Here is a 15799-nt window from a genome sequence, read left to right as displayed (position 1 = left end):
ATGCCATACATAGCTATGTAAAAATTTTACACAAGCACATGCACACATGCATGACAAGTGGAATAATTTCTTTTGGGATTGGATTATTATGACATGGCTTTCCTGGTAGGCTGAGGCATGTTAATGCACCATATTAAAAAGATAACTTTCTTTTCTTTTCTTTTCTACGTGCTGTTGCTTCCTTCCTGACCCATCTTGAGTCCCAGAGTTGATCATCTGAACTATTCTTTCACCAAAAGCCTTGACTGCTTTCATTGTATTTCTGCAGCACCTGCTCAATCAAAACACAAACGTGTTTTGAAGTGACAACCTTACTACCCCAGTGCCCTGCTAGAGAAACTTACAGATCCTGCCAGGTTGGCACCACTACCCAGTGCATCGTCTCCAAACTCCACTATGTATTCAGAACAGATTCTCAGTCTTTCTTTTTCTTGTCCATTTCCTTTTCTTCAACTCAAAATCATTCTCCTCAAGTTCCCTTCAATTTGAGATGACAATTTTGTCTACTATTTCATCCAGAAGAGTTGGAAGCCATCAAGCATGATCGACCTCAACCTCTAATCATCTCTAGAAATGTATTCATAATAAAACTATGTGTATATAGTTTTATAGATACTATTATTTATATATTTCCCTATCTCCACCTTTTTTGTTCTCAGAGGTCTTTTTTTTTGTTCATTCTCATAGGATAAGGTGTCCTTTAATGTCTTTCTTGCTAATTTATCTCTCAGCATATTCACTCATGCTGAAATTTCTCTCATTTCTCTTCTCCATCCTTGTACAGATTTCTTAATAGACTAATCTCTACTTTTCAGTTCCTCATCTCCCATTCCTGTCCGTCCATTCTTTAATTGATGTCATTCTCACCAAGGTCCCAAATGATCTCTCAACTGCTAACTCCAATGGATGTTTTGTAATCTTTTTTTTTTTTTAATTGGACCTCTCTCCTGCATTGTTGTTTGCTCCAGGGAAATACTGTACTCCCCTGGGTTCCAGCATACCACACTCAACTAGTTTCCTTTGTGATCCTCTGTTTTTTGTAATTTTTTTTTTCTCTGCTTTTCTCTGAATGTTGATCCTCAGGGTTCAACTCTCAACTCTTCTTATTCCATATAATGTCTCTTTATGACTTCGTAACTCTCAGGTATTTCTCACTTGTCAGTGTTGCCAAACCTATGATCACATATGTCCCATTATCTAATGAAAATATCCTTCTGCTTACTCTGTGGATGCCTTACATTTTCGAATTTTAAAAAGCAAATTAATTCTCCCTTTTCCCTAAATAGACTGTCCCTTGATATTATTTATGCTAGTCATTGAGTCTATCTTTTACCAAGTCATTAAAGCTAGAATTTTGACGATCATTCCTGACTCCTCCATTTTCTGCACTTTTCATATTTCTGTAATTATCAGTTACTACAAAGATAACCTATCTGGTTAATTAACTAATCTGCCTCAGTGGCTAATTAGGATCACCTGGGAAGTTTCAATGCTATACTAGCTCAATCAGAGCAGAATCTCTGATAGTGGGGCCCGGAAATTTGGGCAGATGGGAACTACTTTTCTCAATATTTCTCAAATATATCACTTGTTTTTTATCTCCAGTACCACTGCCTCATTTTAGGTCCTCATCATTACTTATTGCATATGTCCTAACTGGCCACCCTGCCTCAGTCTCATCCCTCTGCAATCTATTATCAATCTGACCATCAGGGTGATCATTTGGAAATATAAATGTTACAGTGTCAGCTCCCTTACTTTTCTAATCCAGAACACTCTCCCCTGGTTTCAAACACTTTAATGGCTTCTCATCAAAAAAAGGATCACATCCAAGTTCTTCATTTGGGCACCTGAGGCCTTATTTTAATTTACTCATCACTTGCCACTTTTTGCCTTTTATTTACCTTTCTCTGCTTCCCGCAAAATGGACCCACTTATTCCCTGTACATACATATTTGTTTTCTTTCTTTTGTGCCCCTGCTCATGAGGTCACCTCTGACTAGAATGACCCTTTCTTTTTTAACTGTTAATCCTATTCATTTCATAAGTCTCGGCTTTGTAATCACTTTTTCCAAGCTGGGTTAAGTGCCTTTCCTCAGTTTCTCATAATGATTTCTGCCTAAAGAAATTACTGTTTTTACCACTTAAGTTTATAATGATCTTTTATATGCCTGCTCTCTCTTTGGAAACAATGACTGGTGCTTGGTCATCTTTGTACTCTCTGGTGTCTAGCATAATGCTTGGGATATATTAGATGCTCAGAAAAGTTTTGTTGAATAAATGAGTGAATGAGCAGTTAGAAGTCATGGCTGATAAAATAAAAATGGATACTAATAAATGTTGTGTCCTGAAACAATCAAGAGATTTAAAATAGAAAAGGGTAATTACTGTACCTTGAGAATGGAAAACTGTGAAACCAGTAGAGAAGACCTTCTGTAGGCCTAGAATATATTAGACCTTTATTGACATTATTAGACTTACTCCTGCAGGTAATTTGCTTCTGATTTATACATTCATTTTGGAACTTTCTGGTCTTAATTTGGCTTCTTGAGAAGAAAAATGAACATATAACCGGTCTATATTAATGCTGGTCTGATTAGCAGTTATATTTCTCACATAATTACATGGTTTTTATACTACACATTAATCTCCTGTGAATTTGAGTTTATTGTCTGTATTTTTTTAGGGTCCAGTCACCTTGAAAAATTTGTCCGTTTCCAGATCTGCCAAACTGAGTGATGTGATCAGTAATGAGATGCCTTTCAGCCTTGAAATTCTGAATTTACATTTTGTTTAATTGAAAAATAAAAATTCAATGTTGTATTAATATGGCATAAATCAAAATGTGTAGGGACTATAGATAAATTATTGTGACAAATTCTACCACATTTTACATTCTTCACACAATTCTTGAGGGAAAAGAAAATTATCAATGTATTTCTGAATCAAGGCATGTTAGGGAACATGGAAAATGTACTGTGAAATAAAAAGAATGCAACGGGGGTACAAAAGAATACAGAACTGAGACAAAGTAGTAGGTTTATTCCAAGTTTTAAAGTAGCTATATTTAACACTTTGGTATAAACCCATTTTATTACAAAGAATAACTGCCAAATAAATCATAGTCTGGAAAATAATTATTCTGAGAATCAATAGCCTGGGAAAGAAAATCACAAGGAAGTGATTTTGCAGATGTTATTTTTTCCAAATATGCAACTATTTAATCTGATATAAACTTTAGGATACAAATGTATTGAGGAAGCTGCTTACTTAATTTTGCTCATTCTGCACCCTGTGATATTGAAATTGTTCAGGATTACTGGACTCACATGTTGTAATGAGAATTTACTATGTTTATTTACATATAGTAAACTTTAATGATATTTGTGTCCAGTAATAGCAAATAGCAGATGCTGGTTTCTTCTAAGGAATATATATATATATAGGTGTGTGTGTGTGTATATATATATATATATATACACACACACACATACATATGTGTAACTCATATATAAATATCTCATACATAAATAAATAAATTAAAACATATATATGTTATCTGGTATCTGGTATTTCAAATTTTTGTTATCTCATACCACCTGCAATCTCTAGTTTTTGTTTCAAGGACTGATTTATATCATAAGTTTAATTCTTGAACAAGACCTTTGTGATAGTATTGGCTGGTTTCTTGCCAAACATCTATTCACCTCTTTCTCTTTAGAAACAAAACTCAAATTTTTAGCTGGTTATATTGCTTCCTATAATAAAAAGCACATTGCTTTCCAGATATTTTAGCAGCTAAGTTTGACCAGGGGACTGAGTCCTGGCCTTGAGCTATTAAAGAGGAATATTTGTGGGAGTTCTCTGAAAATTACTTAAAGGAAATTGATTCAGGGAGAATTTGTAATACCCTTCTACCTTTCCTCTTAGCTTTTAACCTGAAAATAAGGGATGATAGCTGCAGCACCAATAGCTATCTTGGAACATAAGGTGATCTGAGGGTGAGAAAAAAGGTGCTGGGATGATGCAGAGGAAAGGTAGGAACCCTTTGAAAAAAGTCCTTGAAAAAGGAGTTGAAAAAATTGTGGAGCCACCATTCTTACCTGTAATTTCTACTTTCAGATTTTTTCTACTTGTGAGAGAAATAAGATTCTATCTTGTTTAAGGCATTGTTATTTATTGTTGCTTTTGTTGTTAAGCAAGAATTCCAGTTGATCCCAAACTAGTACTTAGATTCTGGTTCTATCTGGTGAATCCGTAGATCAGCATACCTCACTGCTAGCTATTGGTATGTGTTGTTAAGGAAAGATGGAAATCTATTACCCTTAATAAGGGATGACTTGTTATACCCCAATATGACTAGGTAATAATCCACTTATTTATCTCTAACCTGTGAATTTGTGTCCACAATCTCCCTGGGAGATTAGTGTTTTGTGTTATGTCATTCTGATTTTGAGTTGGAGGGGCATTGTAAATCTACCTGGTAGGAAGAGTAACATCTTGCTTGAAATTGTGAATAAAGTGGACACTCCATTGCACAGAAACAGGGACAACCTTATACTTCCTATAAAATATCCTCAAACGGTCAATTCATTCATTCAACAAATATTTTTTGAGTGGCTATTTATAGATCAAATAAGTTACAGGAAGGCTTTGTTATTTAGTCAACTAGTCTAATATCACATGGGTCACCTGTGAATTTGGAGAAAGTAGAAAAAAGAAAAGAAGAAAAATTGAACCGAATGAAAAAAGTATAAATATTTGCCCCAATAGGTATCTTCTTTTTAAAAAACTTTTCCTTTGTTTAAAGACAGGACTCTAATCTGCATTTTCTCAAATGGTACCAGCCTGCGACTACATATATTAATGTCTAATATTAATGCTCAGATGACAAGTGTTCATCTCTGCCATTACAGAATTTCTCAGTACCCCTGCCACAATGTCTCCCAGTTTTTTCTGGGAGTCCTAAGGGAAGGGTCTCACATAAACTTATAATCAGTTTGTTTATATTATTCACTTACTGGCTGTTACAGTGCTAGGAAAGCGCTTTGTTAGGGGTCTCACCATTCTCCCTCATGCCAGGATCTTCCAGGAGAACACTCCTCTCCTATAAAAGTGTTGTACCCAAGTTCCCTCTAGGTTACAAATCACCATGCTGCTGAAGGATACTGCATTCACCTTAAACTGCACCATGTTGGAGATTGACTTGTTCTATGCAGAAATGAGGAGAGTATTTCTCTAGCCAACTCTATCACCTTGAAGTACTACTACTTATGCTCTGAGTATCACAAAGTCTACTATGAAAACACTTCTTTGTGCTTTTATCTATAGCCCTCAGCATGCAGTCCTTTATTATGTTTTATCTCTTGTGTCTTCATTGGAAGCATCTGGGGTATGAAGGTCCCTCCCAACAGGTATTTATCCTCCCACACACATCAACTCATGCTAATAGTTTGCAGGGAAGGCTACTACTACCTCAGTTCATCAGACATAAGCAAATCCTGAATCCTAGTAGGGTTCAAATGGGAACTCTACTACACCAGAACTTGACTTGGATTCAAGATGGCTTTGATAAAATAGCTAGTGGAGAATGAAGCTGTAAATTCTTGGTATTATATATATACGTATGTGTGTTGTGTGTGTATGTGTTTAATATATATATGTATGTATATATACACACATATATATAAAACTATATCCCACAAAACTTGTAATTTGTTTCAATATGATATGCTTGATACCATAGGCAGTGCTATTTTCTCATTGTCATCTCTTTCGGTTGCAAAACTAACATCAAAGGAATGCCACATGCTATAACTTGTATTTTACTTATTCTGCATTTATCTAGATATGAATATGAGTAATGTACTTAGTTGTAAAGTTTCCTTAAGCTACTCTTTTCCTACATGCTGAAAAACCTTCTATACATGTATTCTTTTTGGATTTATTTAAAAGGTGACCCAATAAGTTTTTTCTTTTTGCAGTCTCCGTTTAGTAAATTTAGCTACTGTTACTATGAGTAAAAGAGATAGGCATGGGTGGAGGAGATATGGAGAGGCCAGTACTTATGTAGATAAACGCAGTGTGAAAACAAGGAACTAGTCTTTAATTATTGGCATAGAAAAAATGGTAAAGAAACAAAATTACTTCCTGAACTACATTTTATCACCTGACTGGTTGCAAAGAGCACGTTTTGCCTGTTTTAATCAAATGAAAATCTTAACCACCTGAAATTAGGGCTGTAAAGAATGTTTATAACAACTCATGATCCTTGACAGTAATTACCATAGTACTAAAATGGTTATTTAGGTAGAAAGTGGTTAGAACCATTAAGAAACATTTTATCGGGTTAACTGGTTAGAGAAAGAATTAAAAAATATATTTTTTGAATACAAAAGATTACAACACCTGAGAAGCCCAAGGTGTAAAGTGTATTCAACTCTACCAACTGAGGTGGAAAGAAAATTCCAAAGCATGACAGTCTAGAGCAATTGTTAGTAGCACCTGTGGTGGGGCTGAAGTTAAATAGAAAGAAATAGAAGGCATTTGTTTAATATATGATCTTGCTGAAAGAAGGATCCCAGCACAGTAGCTTTTTCCTTTTAAGATTAGCCAGATGTGGACGTTTCTAAAGACATAAGGATGGAGCCACAGAGAGATTACAAATGCTGGGAGAGAATGGCAGACACAGAGTAAAGGTGACTGACAAAATACAAAAGCTGTTTCCTCTTCAGTCATTTATACACAACTTGCACTAAATAAAAAGGTACATTGTATACATTAGCAACCCACATAGTCTGGTTTTTTCACTGCCCTGGCACAATCAGTAGAGACAATTTGGCCAGCGGTGTCAACTATTTACTTTTTCATCAACCTGATGTTTGATCAGCAATTCTTTAAAAACTAACAGTAAAAGGGAAACACACTCAGAAATTTAGGAAGTTTTGATTGGCAATCAGGTGTCAACCCTAGTCTAGTCTATTCTATGAAAGGCTTATACTTCATCTTAGAAGCTGAGTGACTGTTTGATCTTTTTTTGACAGTCAACAAGAAGCCAGCCATGCCTTAGACCTGTTTGGCCACTGTCCTGGGTAGAAGAGTTTGGCAGCCCTAGGGAGATGAATTCTTCAGCCTCGGATCCGCCCAGAGTAAAGAAGCAACACCCTCTCAACCACTACTCTGTTGCTATGAAACAAAAGACTAGGAAAGTGAGCGAAGCAGGAAGTCCCGCCTTTTAGCCGGAGTCCGCTTTGGCTCCGGTTCCCAACGCTCACGCCCACCCGCCCACTCCTTATTGGTCAATTCCCTAGTGCCTTGCATCCTTTCTTCCATTTCCTTTCCCTTTTCCACTTTCATTCTCGGGTGAGTCCAGTCCCGCCATTTCCCTCCGAATCCCTTTCCATTTGGGACGTGCGGCGAGCCGGCCTTCCTCTGGGGCCATTGTGTACTGTGGGAGACGTGGACCGGGTGGTAGTGCGAGGAGGACGGGCGCCTCTCGCCCATTGGCACCGCCCGCTGTCGGGCAGGTCACGGGTGCTCGGGATTGGCCCCGTCGCGCGCGGCCCCGCCCCCGGCCCCGCCCCGCGCCTGGCTCCCTGTGTGTGTATCCTACAGGGGTGGGGTGGCCAGCGAGTGGTCTCTTCCTCCGGCTGCAGCGTCCCGCGGCCTCCCCGAGAGTCGGGCGGGAGGGGAAAGCGGGCGTGGACTGGTCTTGACGGTAATTGTTGCGTTTCCCTGTCTCGATGGCCGGTGCTCTGGGTCACTCCTTCCTCTGGAGCGGGGTTTTCACGGCAATTACACACTCCCTGCCCGGGCTGCCCACGCACCCTGGGCTCCTGCGCGTAGAGTCAGACCCACGCACACGCGTGTCTCTGGGCAGCTACTGCGCCGAGAGGCCGGGAGGGAAGGGGGTGCGGGGGAGGCTCGACGCTGCTTTCCGCCCTGGGGGCCCTGGGGCAGCCAGGCGCGGGCCACAGAGGAAGAGGGGAGAGCCCCGGCTTCCAGCTGCTGTCGCCGCCGCCGTCACAGTTTGAAGAGGGGTATTTAAAGCCCGGACCTGGGCAGGGCCAGGGAGGGAGGAAGAGGGAGTAAAGGGAGACGGGCGGCTGGGATTGCAGGCAACCCGGGGAGCCGAGCGCAGAGCGCCCGAGACGGACCGGGCTGCAGGCGCTGGAGGCGCGAGGCGATACTTTGTCCTTTCTCTGTCCACCTTCCTCCCCCAGCTGTGATCCGAGAGTGGCAGGGGAGGGGCCTGAGCCGGGAGGAGGCACAGATGTCCCGAAACAAAGCTTTGGACCCCTTACCCCCACCCCACTTGGATGAGACAAGAGGCGAGGAGCGAAAGAAGTGAACTCTCTCCTGCTTTCTGTGCCCGCTCTTGTCAGTTTCTCACTCTCTTTTAAAATGGGTTATTTGTGTGTTGGTTTATTTGGCTCTTAACTTGGGCGCAACTCCTCAACCGCGTTGTTTGAAGAACTGTGTGTTCGTGTGTCCATGTTCATGAGTCCGTAGTTGGTGGTTTTAGCGGGTAAAATCCAAGTCCTAAGCCTTTGTTGACAGCGGACGTGCCCCTTACGCTGCTGTAGAATTATCTTTACGTTTATATAACTTGACGAAATCTAACAGAGTAAAGTGCGGTTTTTGAGGAAGGCTCCCAAAATATTTTCTGGGGGCTTCAGTTCTAGTCTTTTGAATTGGGATTAAGGCAGGGAGGGGAAAAACAGAATAGTGTGTTCTTATCTAGTTGGAGGAAATCTATATAAGTTTTTATTGTTATGAGTTTGGTATTAAGCCTTCATTACTTGCATCTTTAACTCTTAATGTTCCAAAAACAAATCTAAGGTTATTGCTACTAAACCTGTTTGTTGTGTGTAAAGATTGAGAGTGTAAATTCACACGCTATTGAAAAGTTGAATCTGGGGCCCTGGATTTTGTTCTCACTGATGGAGGAGGGTGTAGTGGGTACAAGTTAACCTGTTTTCTGTTGGGTAAATATTTTCATGACCAACTAACTTCTTTTTTTTTTTTTTTAATTTCCCTTTCAGAGAACTAAGATTCCAGATGGCAAATTCTATGAATGGCAGAAACCCTGGTGGTCGAGGAGGAAACCCCCGAAAAGGGCGAATTTTGGGTATTATTGATGCTATTCAAGATGCAGTTGGACCCCCTAAGCAAGCAGCAGCAGATCGCAGGACTGTGGAGAAAACTTGGAAACTCATGGACAAAGTGGTAAGTTCTGTCTGACCGTGTCTGTACACAGCAGGGTTGACCCTGGATGTGGCTGGTTTCTCCAGTTTTATTTGTACTGTTACTTAATAATAATAATTGTTGTAGCAACAGTCTTTTGCTTTGGATTGACCATCTTTCTTATATCTGCTCTGGGTGTTTAGAAAAGTTGGGTTCAGAGCTGAGACTTGTTTTTTTTTATCTTCTGTCCTACTCTTCAAGCTTCAAAGTTCCTCTACATGACTCAGATATGCAAAGTTTTTACTGTTGGCTGCTCTTTGTTGGTGCATGGCATAGAATAGTTTGGATGTGTTTGTTACATCTTATGTAAGGTTGTCTTGCTGTTAGATAACAAAAGAGTGTATACAAGTAATTTAAGAAAAGTCTCTGACGGACCACTCATGACAACCACAATGTATGATGCTGAGAATGATAACTGGGGAAAGAACCAGATTAGTCCTTAAGTGAGGAAGCAGTGTTTGAGAGTTTCCATTTTCGTCTTTGAGAATTCATCGTCATTAAGGAACTTTTTTGCTGTTGTTAATGATAGAGTTACAGTTTCTTTCATCTATTCCATTTTGAAACAGGAAACCTTTTTGATTACACATTGTTTATTGTGAAAGGAAAATTTCTGATGGAGGTGGTGGGACTGAGAGTATCAGAAACTTCTGTGGTTTCTGCATGTTGCTTTCAGATGAACTACAATGTTACAAGAAGAAATAATGCTGGCTGTCAGTGCCCAGAGAAGTCCAGGCAACCTGAATACTTCACAGGGGTCTATGGAGAAAACTGTAACTGTGTCCTATTTTACTAAGTAGGATTATGAAATAAATATAATTAAGATGTAGCTTGCTGCTGTGCAAAATTAATAGTTTTGCTCTTGAAGCAGTAGTACTGAACCCTATATATTGGTAAATGTAGCGCCTTATGGTTTTATTTCATAGAGATTTGGGGCTAATTATAAAGTTAGTTGATGCAGGGCTCTTGATGTCTTTATAACTGCAGAAATGGAGGTTTAAAAAATATTTCTTTGTAGGTGTGTGCTAAAGCCTTCACAAAGTCATATGGTAGCAGTCAACTTTACTTTGGTTTGTAACAGTGTTCAAATATTTGCTGCAAAAAGCCACTGTCAGTGGTATTAGCAATATAGGAAGGGGATAAGATTTACTCTATTTTCATTTCTCCTTATGAGAAGCACAGATGGGTAGATGAACAATAGACCTGGCATTATATGGCTGGTGATACTAAAGGCAGAGCCAGAATATTTTTGTTGGATAAATATCCTTAGTTTTAGGATTCAGTGTGACCTATTTAAGCCTCTGCCAGTTTATTCAAATTGTGATATTAAAGTGCTCCAGACAGAATGATGTCATAGTGTCAGAACATTGCAACTTGCTGCTTGAGGTCAGGTTTTGATTTTAACATTGGATACTTAAGAAAGAGGAGCATGCAGTTGGAAAAATTGTATATATTTGACAGGCACAATACTAGCTGTCTTTGCTTTTCTAAGGAGTAAGCAATTTAAGGTCACTCTCATGCCTGAACCATTAGTTGGGCATAAGAGAAGGAGATTCAAGGTTTTTCTTTCTTTTTTTTTTTTTTTTTAATTTTATTTATTTATTTATTTTTGGCTGTGTTGGGTCTCCGTTTCTGTGCAAGGGCTTTCTCTAGCTGCGGCAAGCAGGGTCCACTCTTCATCGCGGTGCGCGGGCCTCTCACTATCGCGGCCTTTCTTCTTGGGACCACAGGCTCCAGACGCACAGGCTCAGCAGTTGTGGCTCATGGGCCCAGCTGCTCCACGGCATGTGGGATCCTCCCAGACCAGGGCTCGAACCCGTGTCCCCTGCACTGGCAGGCAGGTTCTCAACCACTGCACCACCAGGGAAGCCCCTCAAGGTTTTTCTTTAACTTATCTGTTATATGAGTGGGCAGAAATGGGTCAGATTCTACCAGGGAGCTGCTTCTCTCTCCCCACCCCTTCTTTGAGTGGTCAGAATTTGTACAGTTGTGAGTAAATGTTAGAACATCAAATGAAAAAGATTTATATAAGAAGTGGTAAACTGTAGGTAATATAGAGTCATTATTTTTGACACATTAAAAAATGTGTGTGTAATTTTGGTCTGTAACCAATTGTTAACTTAAGTTTTATTCTCTTTTAATTATTTCACCATGGGTTATGGTAAAATAGATGGTTATTTGATAGTTAAGTTTCTGCCATTGTTTGTTTTGTTAACCCTTTTGTGGGTTTGTGTTTAGCCTCTCCAATTGAGAAACTTGACTCAAGGAAATCTACTACCTAAAGTCTCTACTTAGTGGAATGTGGGTATGGGTGTTAGCCAGAGGTGCATTGTGTGGCTTTCCCTATTTGTCTTCATTATTTGTCAAGGCTGAAAATTGTTGTGTTCATTTATGAATGCATTCGTGGGCTTTGTGGAGGGAAACCATATACATCATTTTAAAAGAGTCCAGTATGTTTATTGCTACTCTATCTCACAGTAACAAAAAAGCATTGATAATTACTATTTGGAAAGTCTATTTTATTTAATTGTGTAATGCAGAAGAATCACCCACATGTGTTTGTCTTTCCTTCCTTGTCAGTGGTGAAGGAAGTGGTTCATAATATCAACACTGTCCTGGTGATTACATCAGGAACTTTATTATTAGTCCAAAAGTTAATCCCTTGACACATTACCTGTTTTGTAAAATAACTGCAATAGTAGGAGTTTAGCTTCTGAATAACGGAAAATAGTAATGTTCAAATCTAACTGGTAGTTATGTAAAAGGCAAGGTTAAGCATTTGGCATTTTTCCTTCATGAAGCCTCTGCAACAAGGTCACATCTTAGAAGTGTAAAATTGTAAACAAACTCCAAGTACAGTATGTCGTCTCAACCACTTATTAAGTAAAATAACATCTCACAAGGCAGTGAAACAGTCTTAGACTGTAGGGGAAATATCTAGTAAATGTGTAGTTACACCATTCCCTGGCCTCTAGAATTTAAAACAGTCAACTGAAATTCCAGTTCCAACTAATTGTTATGTTTTCAGAGGGCAGGCTTTCTATACAAGGTCACTGAGAGTGGGAGGGAGTGCTCAGCTGTGTTCCTTGTTAAGATGTAAAGTGTTTTGTAAGAAAACATCAGTGGCACAGACTTAGCAGAGTACATTTACTGAGAAAAAGAATAGTAGCATATCCCAAAGCATCTCATTTAGACATATTTTCTGGTTTTAGTTCTACGTGTCAGTGTAAGTCAATAGCTGACCCCACACTCTTCAGGTCAGTAGATGCCTGTTTGATATAGTGACAGAACTATTACTCATGAATACACAGCAAGGTTCAAATACACCTGAAATGTGGAGTCTGTTCCAAAGGTCTTACAGAGATGGAGGTTCTTAAACACGAAAACATTTCTTGAGGACCTACTGTGTTTCTATGAAGTGCTGATTACCTGGGGATGCAAAGCTATACAAGATATAACTCTGCCCTTGACCTGTCATGGAACTCAGAGACCAGCATCAGAGCCAGGCATGTAAGTGGATAATTGCCATGTAGTATGGAAGGGGCTGTAATACAGACCTATACAACCTACAGTGGGAGCAGTCGAGAATATCTGTCTTGTTTTTCTGGCCACTGCTCAGACTGTTGTCTGTCTGGATTCTGCTGGCCACTGCCTTTAGGAATAGCGTTATTGTACTCTTGTTGGAAATGCTGTGGTGAGGGTAAGGAAATGATTGCTAATCAGTATGGTAGGAATGATGATTTATTAATGTGAGGTTCCTGAGCATGGTTTTCACAAGCATCTTATTAGCCAGGTGATGGAAAGTGGAGGAAACAATTTTCCATCTAATAGATACTAAATGTACTGAGCGTACATGGATGTTCAGGAAATTAAAGAGTAATTAATTGATGCCAAAGAGCAAAGCAAGTTGAGTACCTGCCGACGTTTTTGTCTTGCTGTCCTTGTCATTCATTTGAAATTACATTACTGAAAGAGTTTTAAAAACATTTAAAAAGTGATGATACCAAACAGCCTTTTCCTGCTTTTTACCCTCAGTACATTTAGTACATTTAGTACATTTGCCAAGCTTGGAATATAATTTATTCTCTACCTTTATAATTTCGCTTCAACCATAATATATTTTAAAGTTTGTCAATCAAAAATGGTTACATTATATGCAGCTATTAAAAAATAAGAGTAAGTATTCTCTTCTAAGTTGAATTACTCATACCTCTGAAAAATATTACATGTGGAATAAAATTTAGGTTTTGGATGCCTATTGTTTATGTTTGTTCGGTTTGAGAATATCACTGTCCTTGGGCCCTTGGAACAGGGAATATCATTTATTTGAATTATTCTTCACATATTTCTTTTTCCTTAGTGAGGTTGTTCTATATTAGCAGAATCATGGGCCCTAGTAGACTTTGATATGGTAACACATTACGTGTCTGGGTTATTTTGTTTACTACTGAGTTAGATTCTGATTTGTGCTTAGATAAATGAAGTGATCCCAAAGTTTGCCTCTTGTCACTTCTAGGTAAAGCTTTTGGATAAAGTAAAGGATTTAAAGGAATCCTCCCAAGAGTTCCCTGGGTTTTTATCCGTGTGATATGGAGCATACATTTACCAGAAGCCTTAATCAGTTATTATCTTTTAACTCCTGTAGAATTTTAACCATTCAGATTTTGAATCAACTTCTTACTCTCTTTCAGAGTTGCTTTCTGTGCTGTCTATTTATTTCATCATTCATTTATCATATCCTAAGTATGGAAAGATAGAGAATCATAGATAACCATGTTATCCTGTAGGGTGTAGTTAAGTGCTGTAATACAGTGTAAATAAAGTGCTGTAACACAGCATCTGGTAGATGTGAGTGTTGCTTGCTGGGGTGAAAAGTTGGTGTAGAATGCAGCATAGTGGAGGTATTATCCAGCTATTTTTTAGAGGATGCTTTGGATTCCAGTGAAGTGAGGGCACATCAGGCAGAAGGAATGATGAGTAAAGGGAGATTGCTGAGTGAAAGAAGGTTAGTTAGAGAAAGATGAAGAGGCTTTGACTGTTTTGTCAAGGAATTTGGACTTTATTTGGTAGGCAGAGAAGCACTGAGATGTTTGAGCAGAGTGAGAGAAAGTCAAGGCTATGCTGTGATAAATTACTGTCTTGACTCTAGAAAGTAGAATTAAGAGAAAAAAAGAAACCCTTAGAAGTAGAAATAATGATCGAGAGGAATTAAAACAGACTGGGCAAGAAATAATGAAGGGCTGAGCTAGAGAATTGACAGTAGATAGATAGCAAGTGTTGGTTCAAACGTGGGAGGCATTTTGGAGTAAAATCTAAGGTCCTGGTGACCCTTCAGAGGTAGAGGATGAACAAGAAGTTGAAGTGAAAGTGACTCTTGAGGTTTTCAGCTTAGTTGACTCTAAAGGCAGTGATGCCTTTAATGAGATAAAGAACATAGGAAGAAAAAGAAGAAGCTTGGGGGCTGGTGCATGGTAAGTTTGTTTTTGGCCATGTCGAGTTTGACTTGCCAGAGTGAAATCCATTTTGAAGTCAGAAAATTGAATATGCAGTTAAAGAGAGAAGTTGAAACTAGAGACATATGTTTGGTAGATATGCCCATAGAGGCAGCATTTCAAGCTATAGAACAACAAGAGAGTTGGAGGGCAGAATAGAAGGTGAGAGGTGGAGAAAAAGTTAGATTGGAATTCTTGGCTGTATCGGGCACGTATCTATAATTAGATGGCAGTGAAGGAAAGGGAATCCTGCAAAGAACAGTGATGAGACAGATAGGAAAAGAATGAGAGCATACTGATTTCCTGAGTAGAGATAGCTTTAATGAGGATGTAGTTTCAAAGTCTGAGAAACCAAGTTCAAATGGAGAAAACCAAGCCGAATGAAAGTTCAAGAAGTCATTGAATTTCTTGAGTCGAGTCCATTGTTGATCTTTCAGTGTACTTTTGCTTATGTGACAGCTAGATGAAAACGAGTATGTGGATTATTTAAAAATTGTTCTACAACTGGGACAACTAGTGTAAAGAAAGAAAGTTCTGATAGATGGCTTGAGGGTTTGAGCAGAGCATAACTTTGTGTGTAGGTGCTATTGGAGAAGTTCATGGATTTAGGGGAAGGAATGTAGGTAGGAAGTGTTTTAAGATGTAAGGGAAGAAGAAATAATTGATGAAGTGGCATCCTGGATTACAATGTGAGAAGGAGAGGCTAAGAACAAGTAGAAAGGTAATCCTTGGTAGGTAGCTGTAACTTCCGCTTAGATAAGAGGGAAGTAAGGAAATACACAGAGAAGTTTTGGAGAATTTTTAAATTTTATGTTGGGTTGTCAAGAAGTGATTTAACTTGTAACATTTGTAATGTCTAAATCGTGTTTTAAAATTGCATATTATAGAATAAACTATATATTTAAACTAGTTTTATAGCAATTAAGTGCATAAATAAGTAAAAAATTGAAATGGAAATCAGTCCTGAGCCTTTATATTAAGATCACCTTAAAAACATGCTGTGGGGCTTCCCTGGTGGCGCAGTGGTTGAGAGTCCGCCTGCCAATGCAGGGGACACGGGTTCG

At 38.9% G+C, this 15799-nt stretch overlaps 1 protein-coding gene across 5 annotated transcripts in view; it reads left to right on the top strand.

The window, feature by feature from the left end:
• The first annotated feature begins 7052 nt into the window (after positions 1-7052).
• CBLB (Cbl proto-oncogene B) overlaps positions 7053-15799 on the top strand; it is a 216398-nt gene continuing 207651 nt past the window's right edge. The window contains exons 1-3 of one of the 5 annotated variants that reach the window (XM_081235625.1): positions 8010-8039; positions 8223-8379; positions 9045-9228. In XM_081235625.1, the coding sequence (XP_081091751.1) occupies positions 9061-9228 (168 nt within the window). In that variant the 5' untranslated portion in view covers positions 8010-8039; positions 8223-8379; positions 9045-9060. The other 4 variants (XM_081235627.1, XM_081235623.1, XM_081235626.1 and 1 more) reach the window with 4 other exon arrangements.

The sequence above is a fragment of the Mesoplodon bidens genome (genome assembly GCF_964165515.1).
Source record: "Mesoplodon bidens genome assembly, chromosome: 5".
Taxonomy (NCBI): Eukaryota; Metazoa; Chordata; class Mammalia; order Artiodactyla; family Ziphiidae; genus Mesoplodon; species Mesoplodon bidens.
This window is presented reverse-complemented; position numbering and strand designations above follow the sequence as displayed.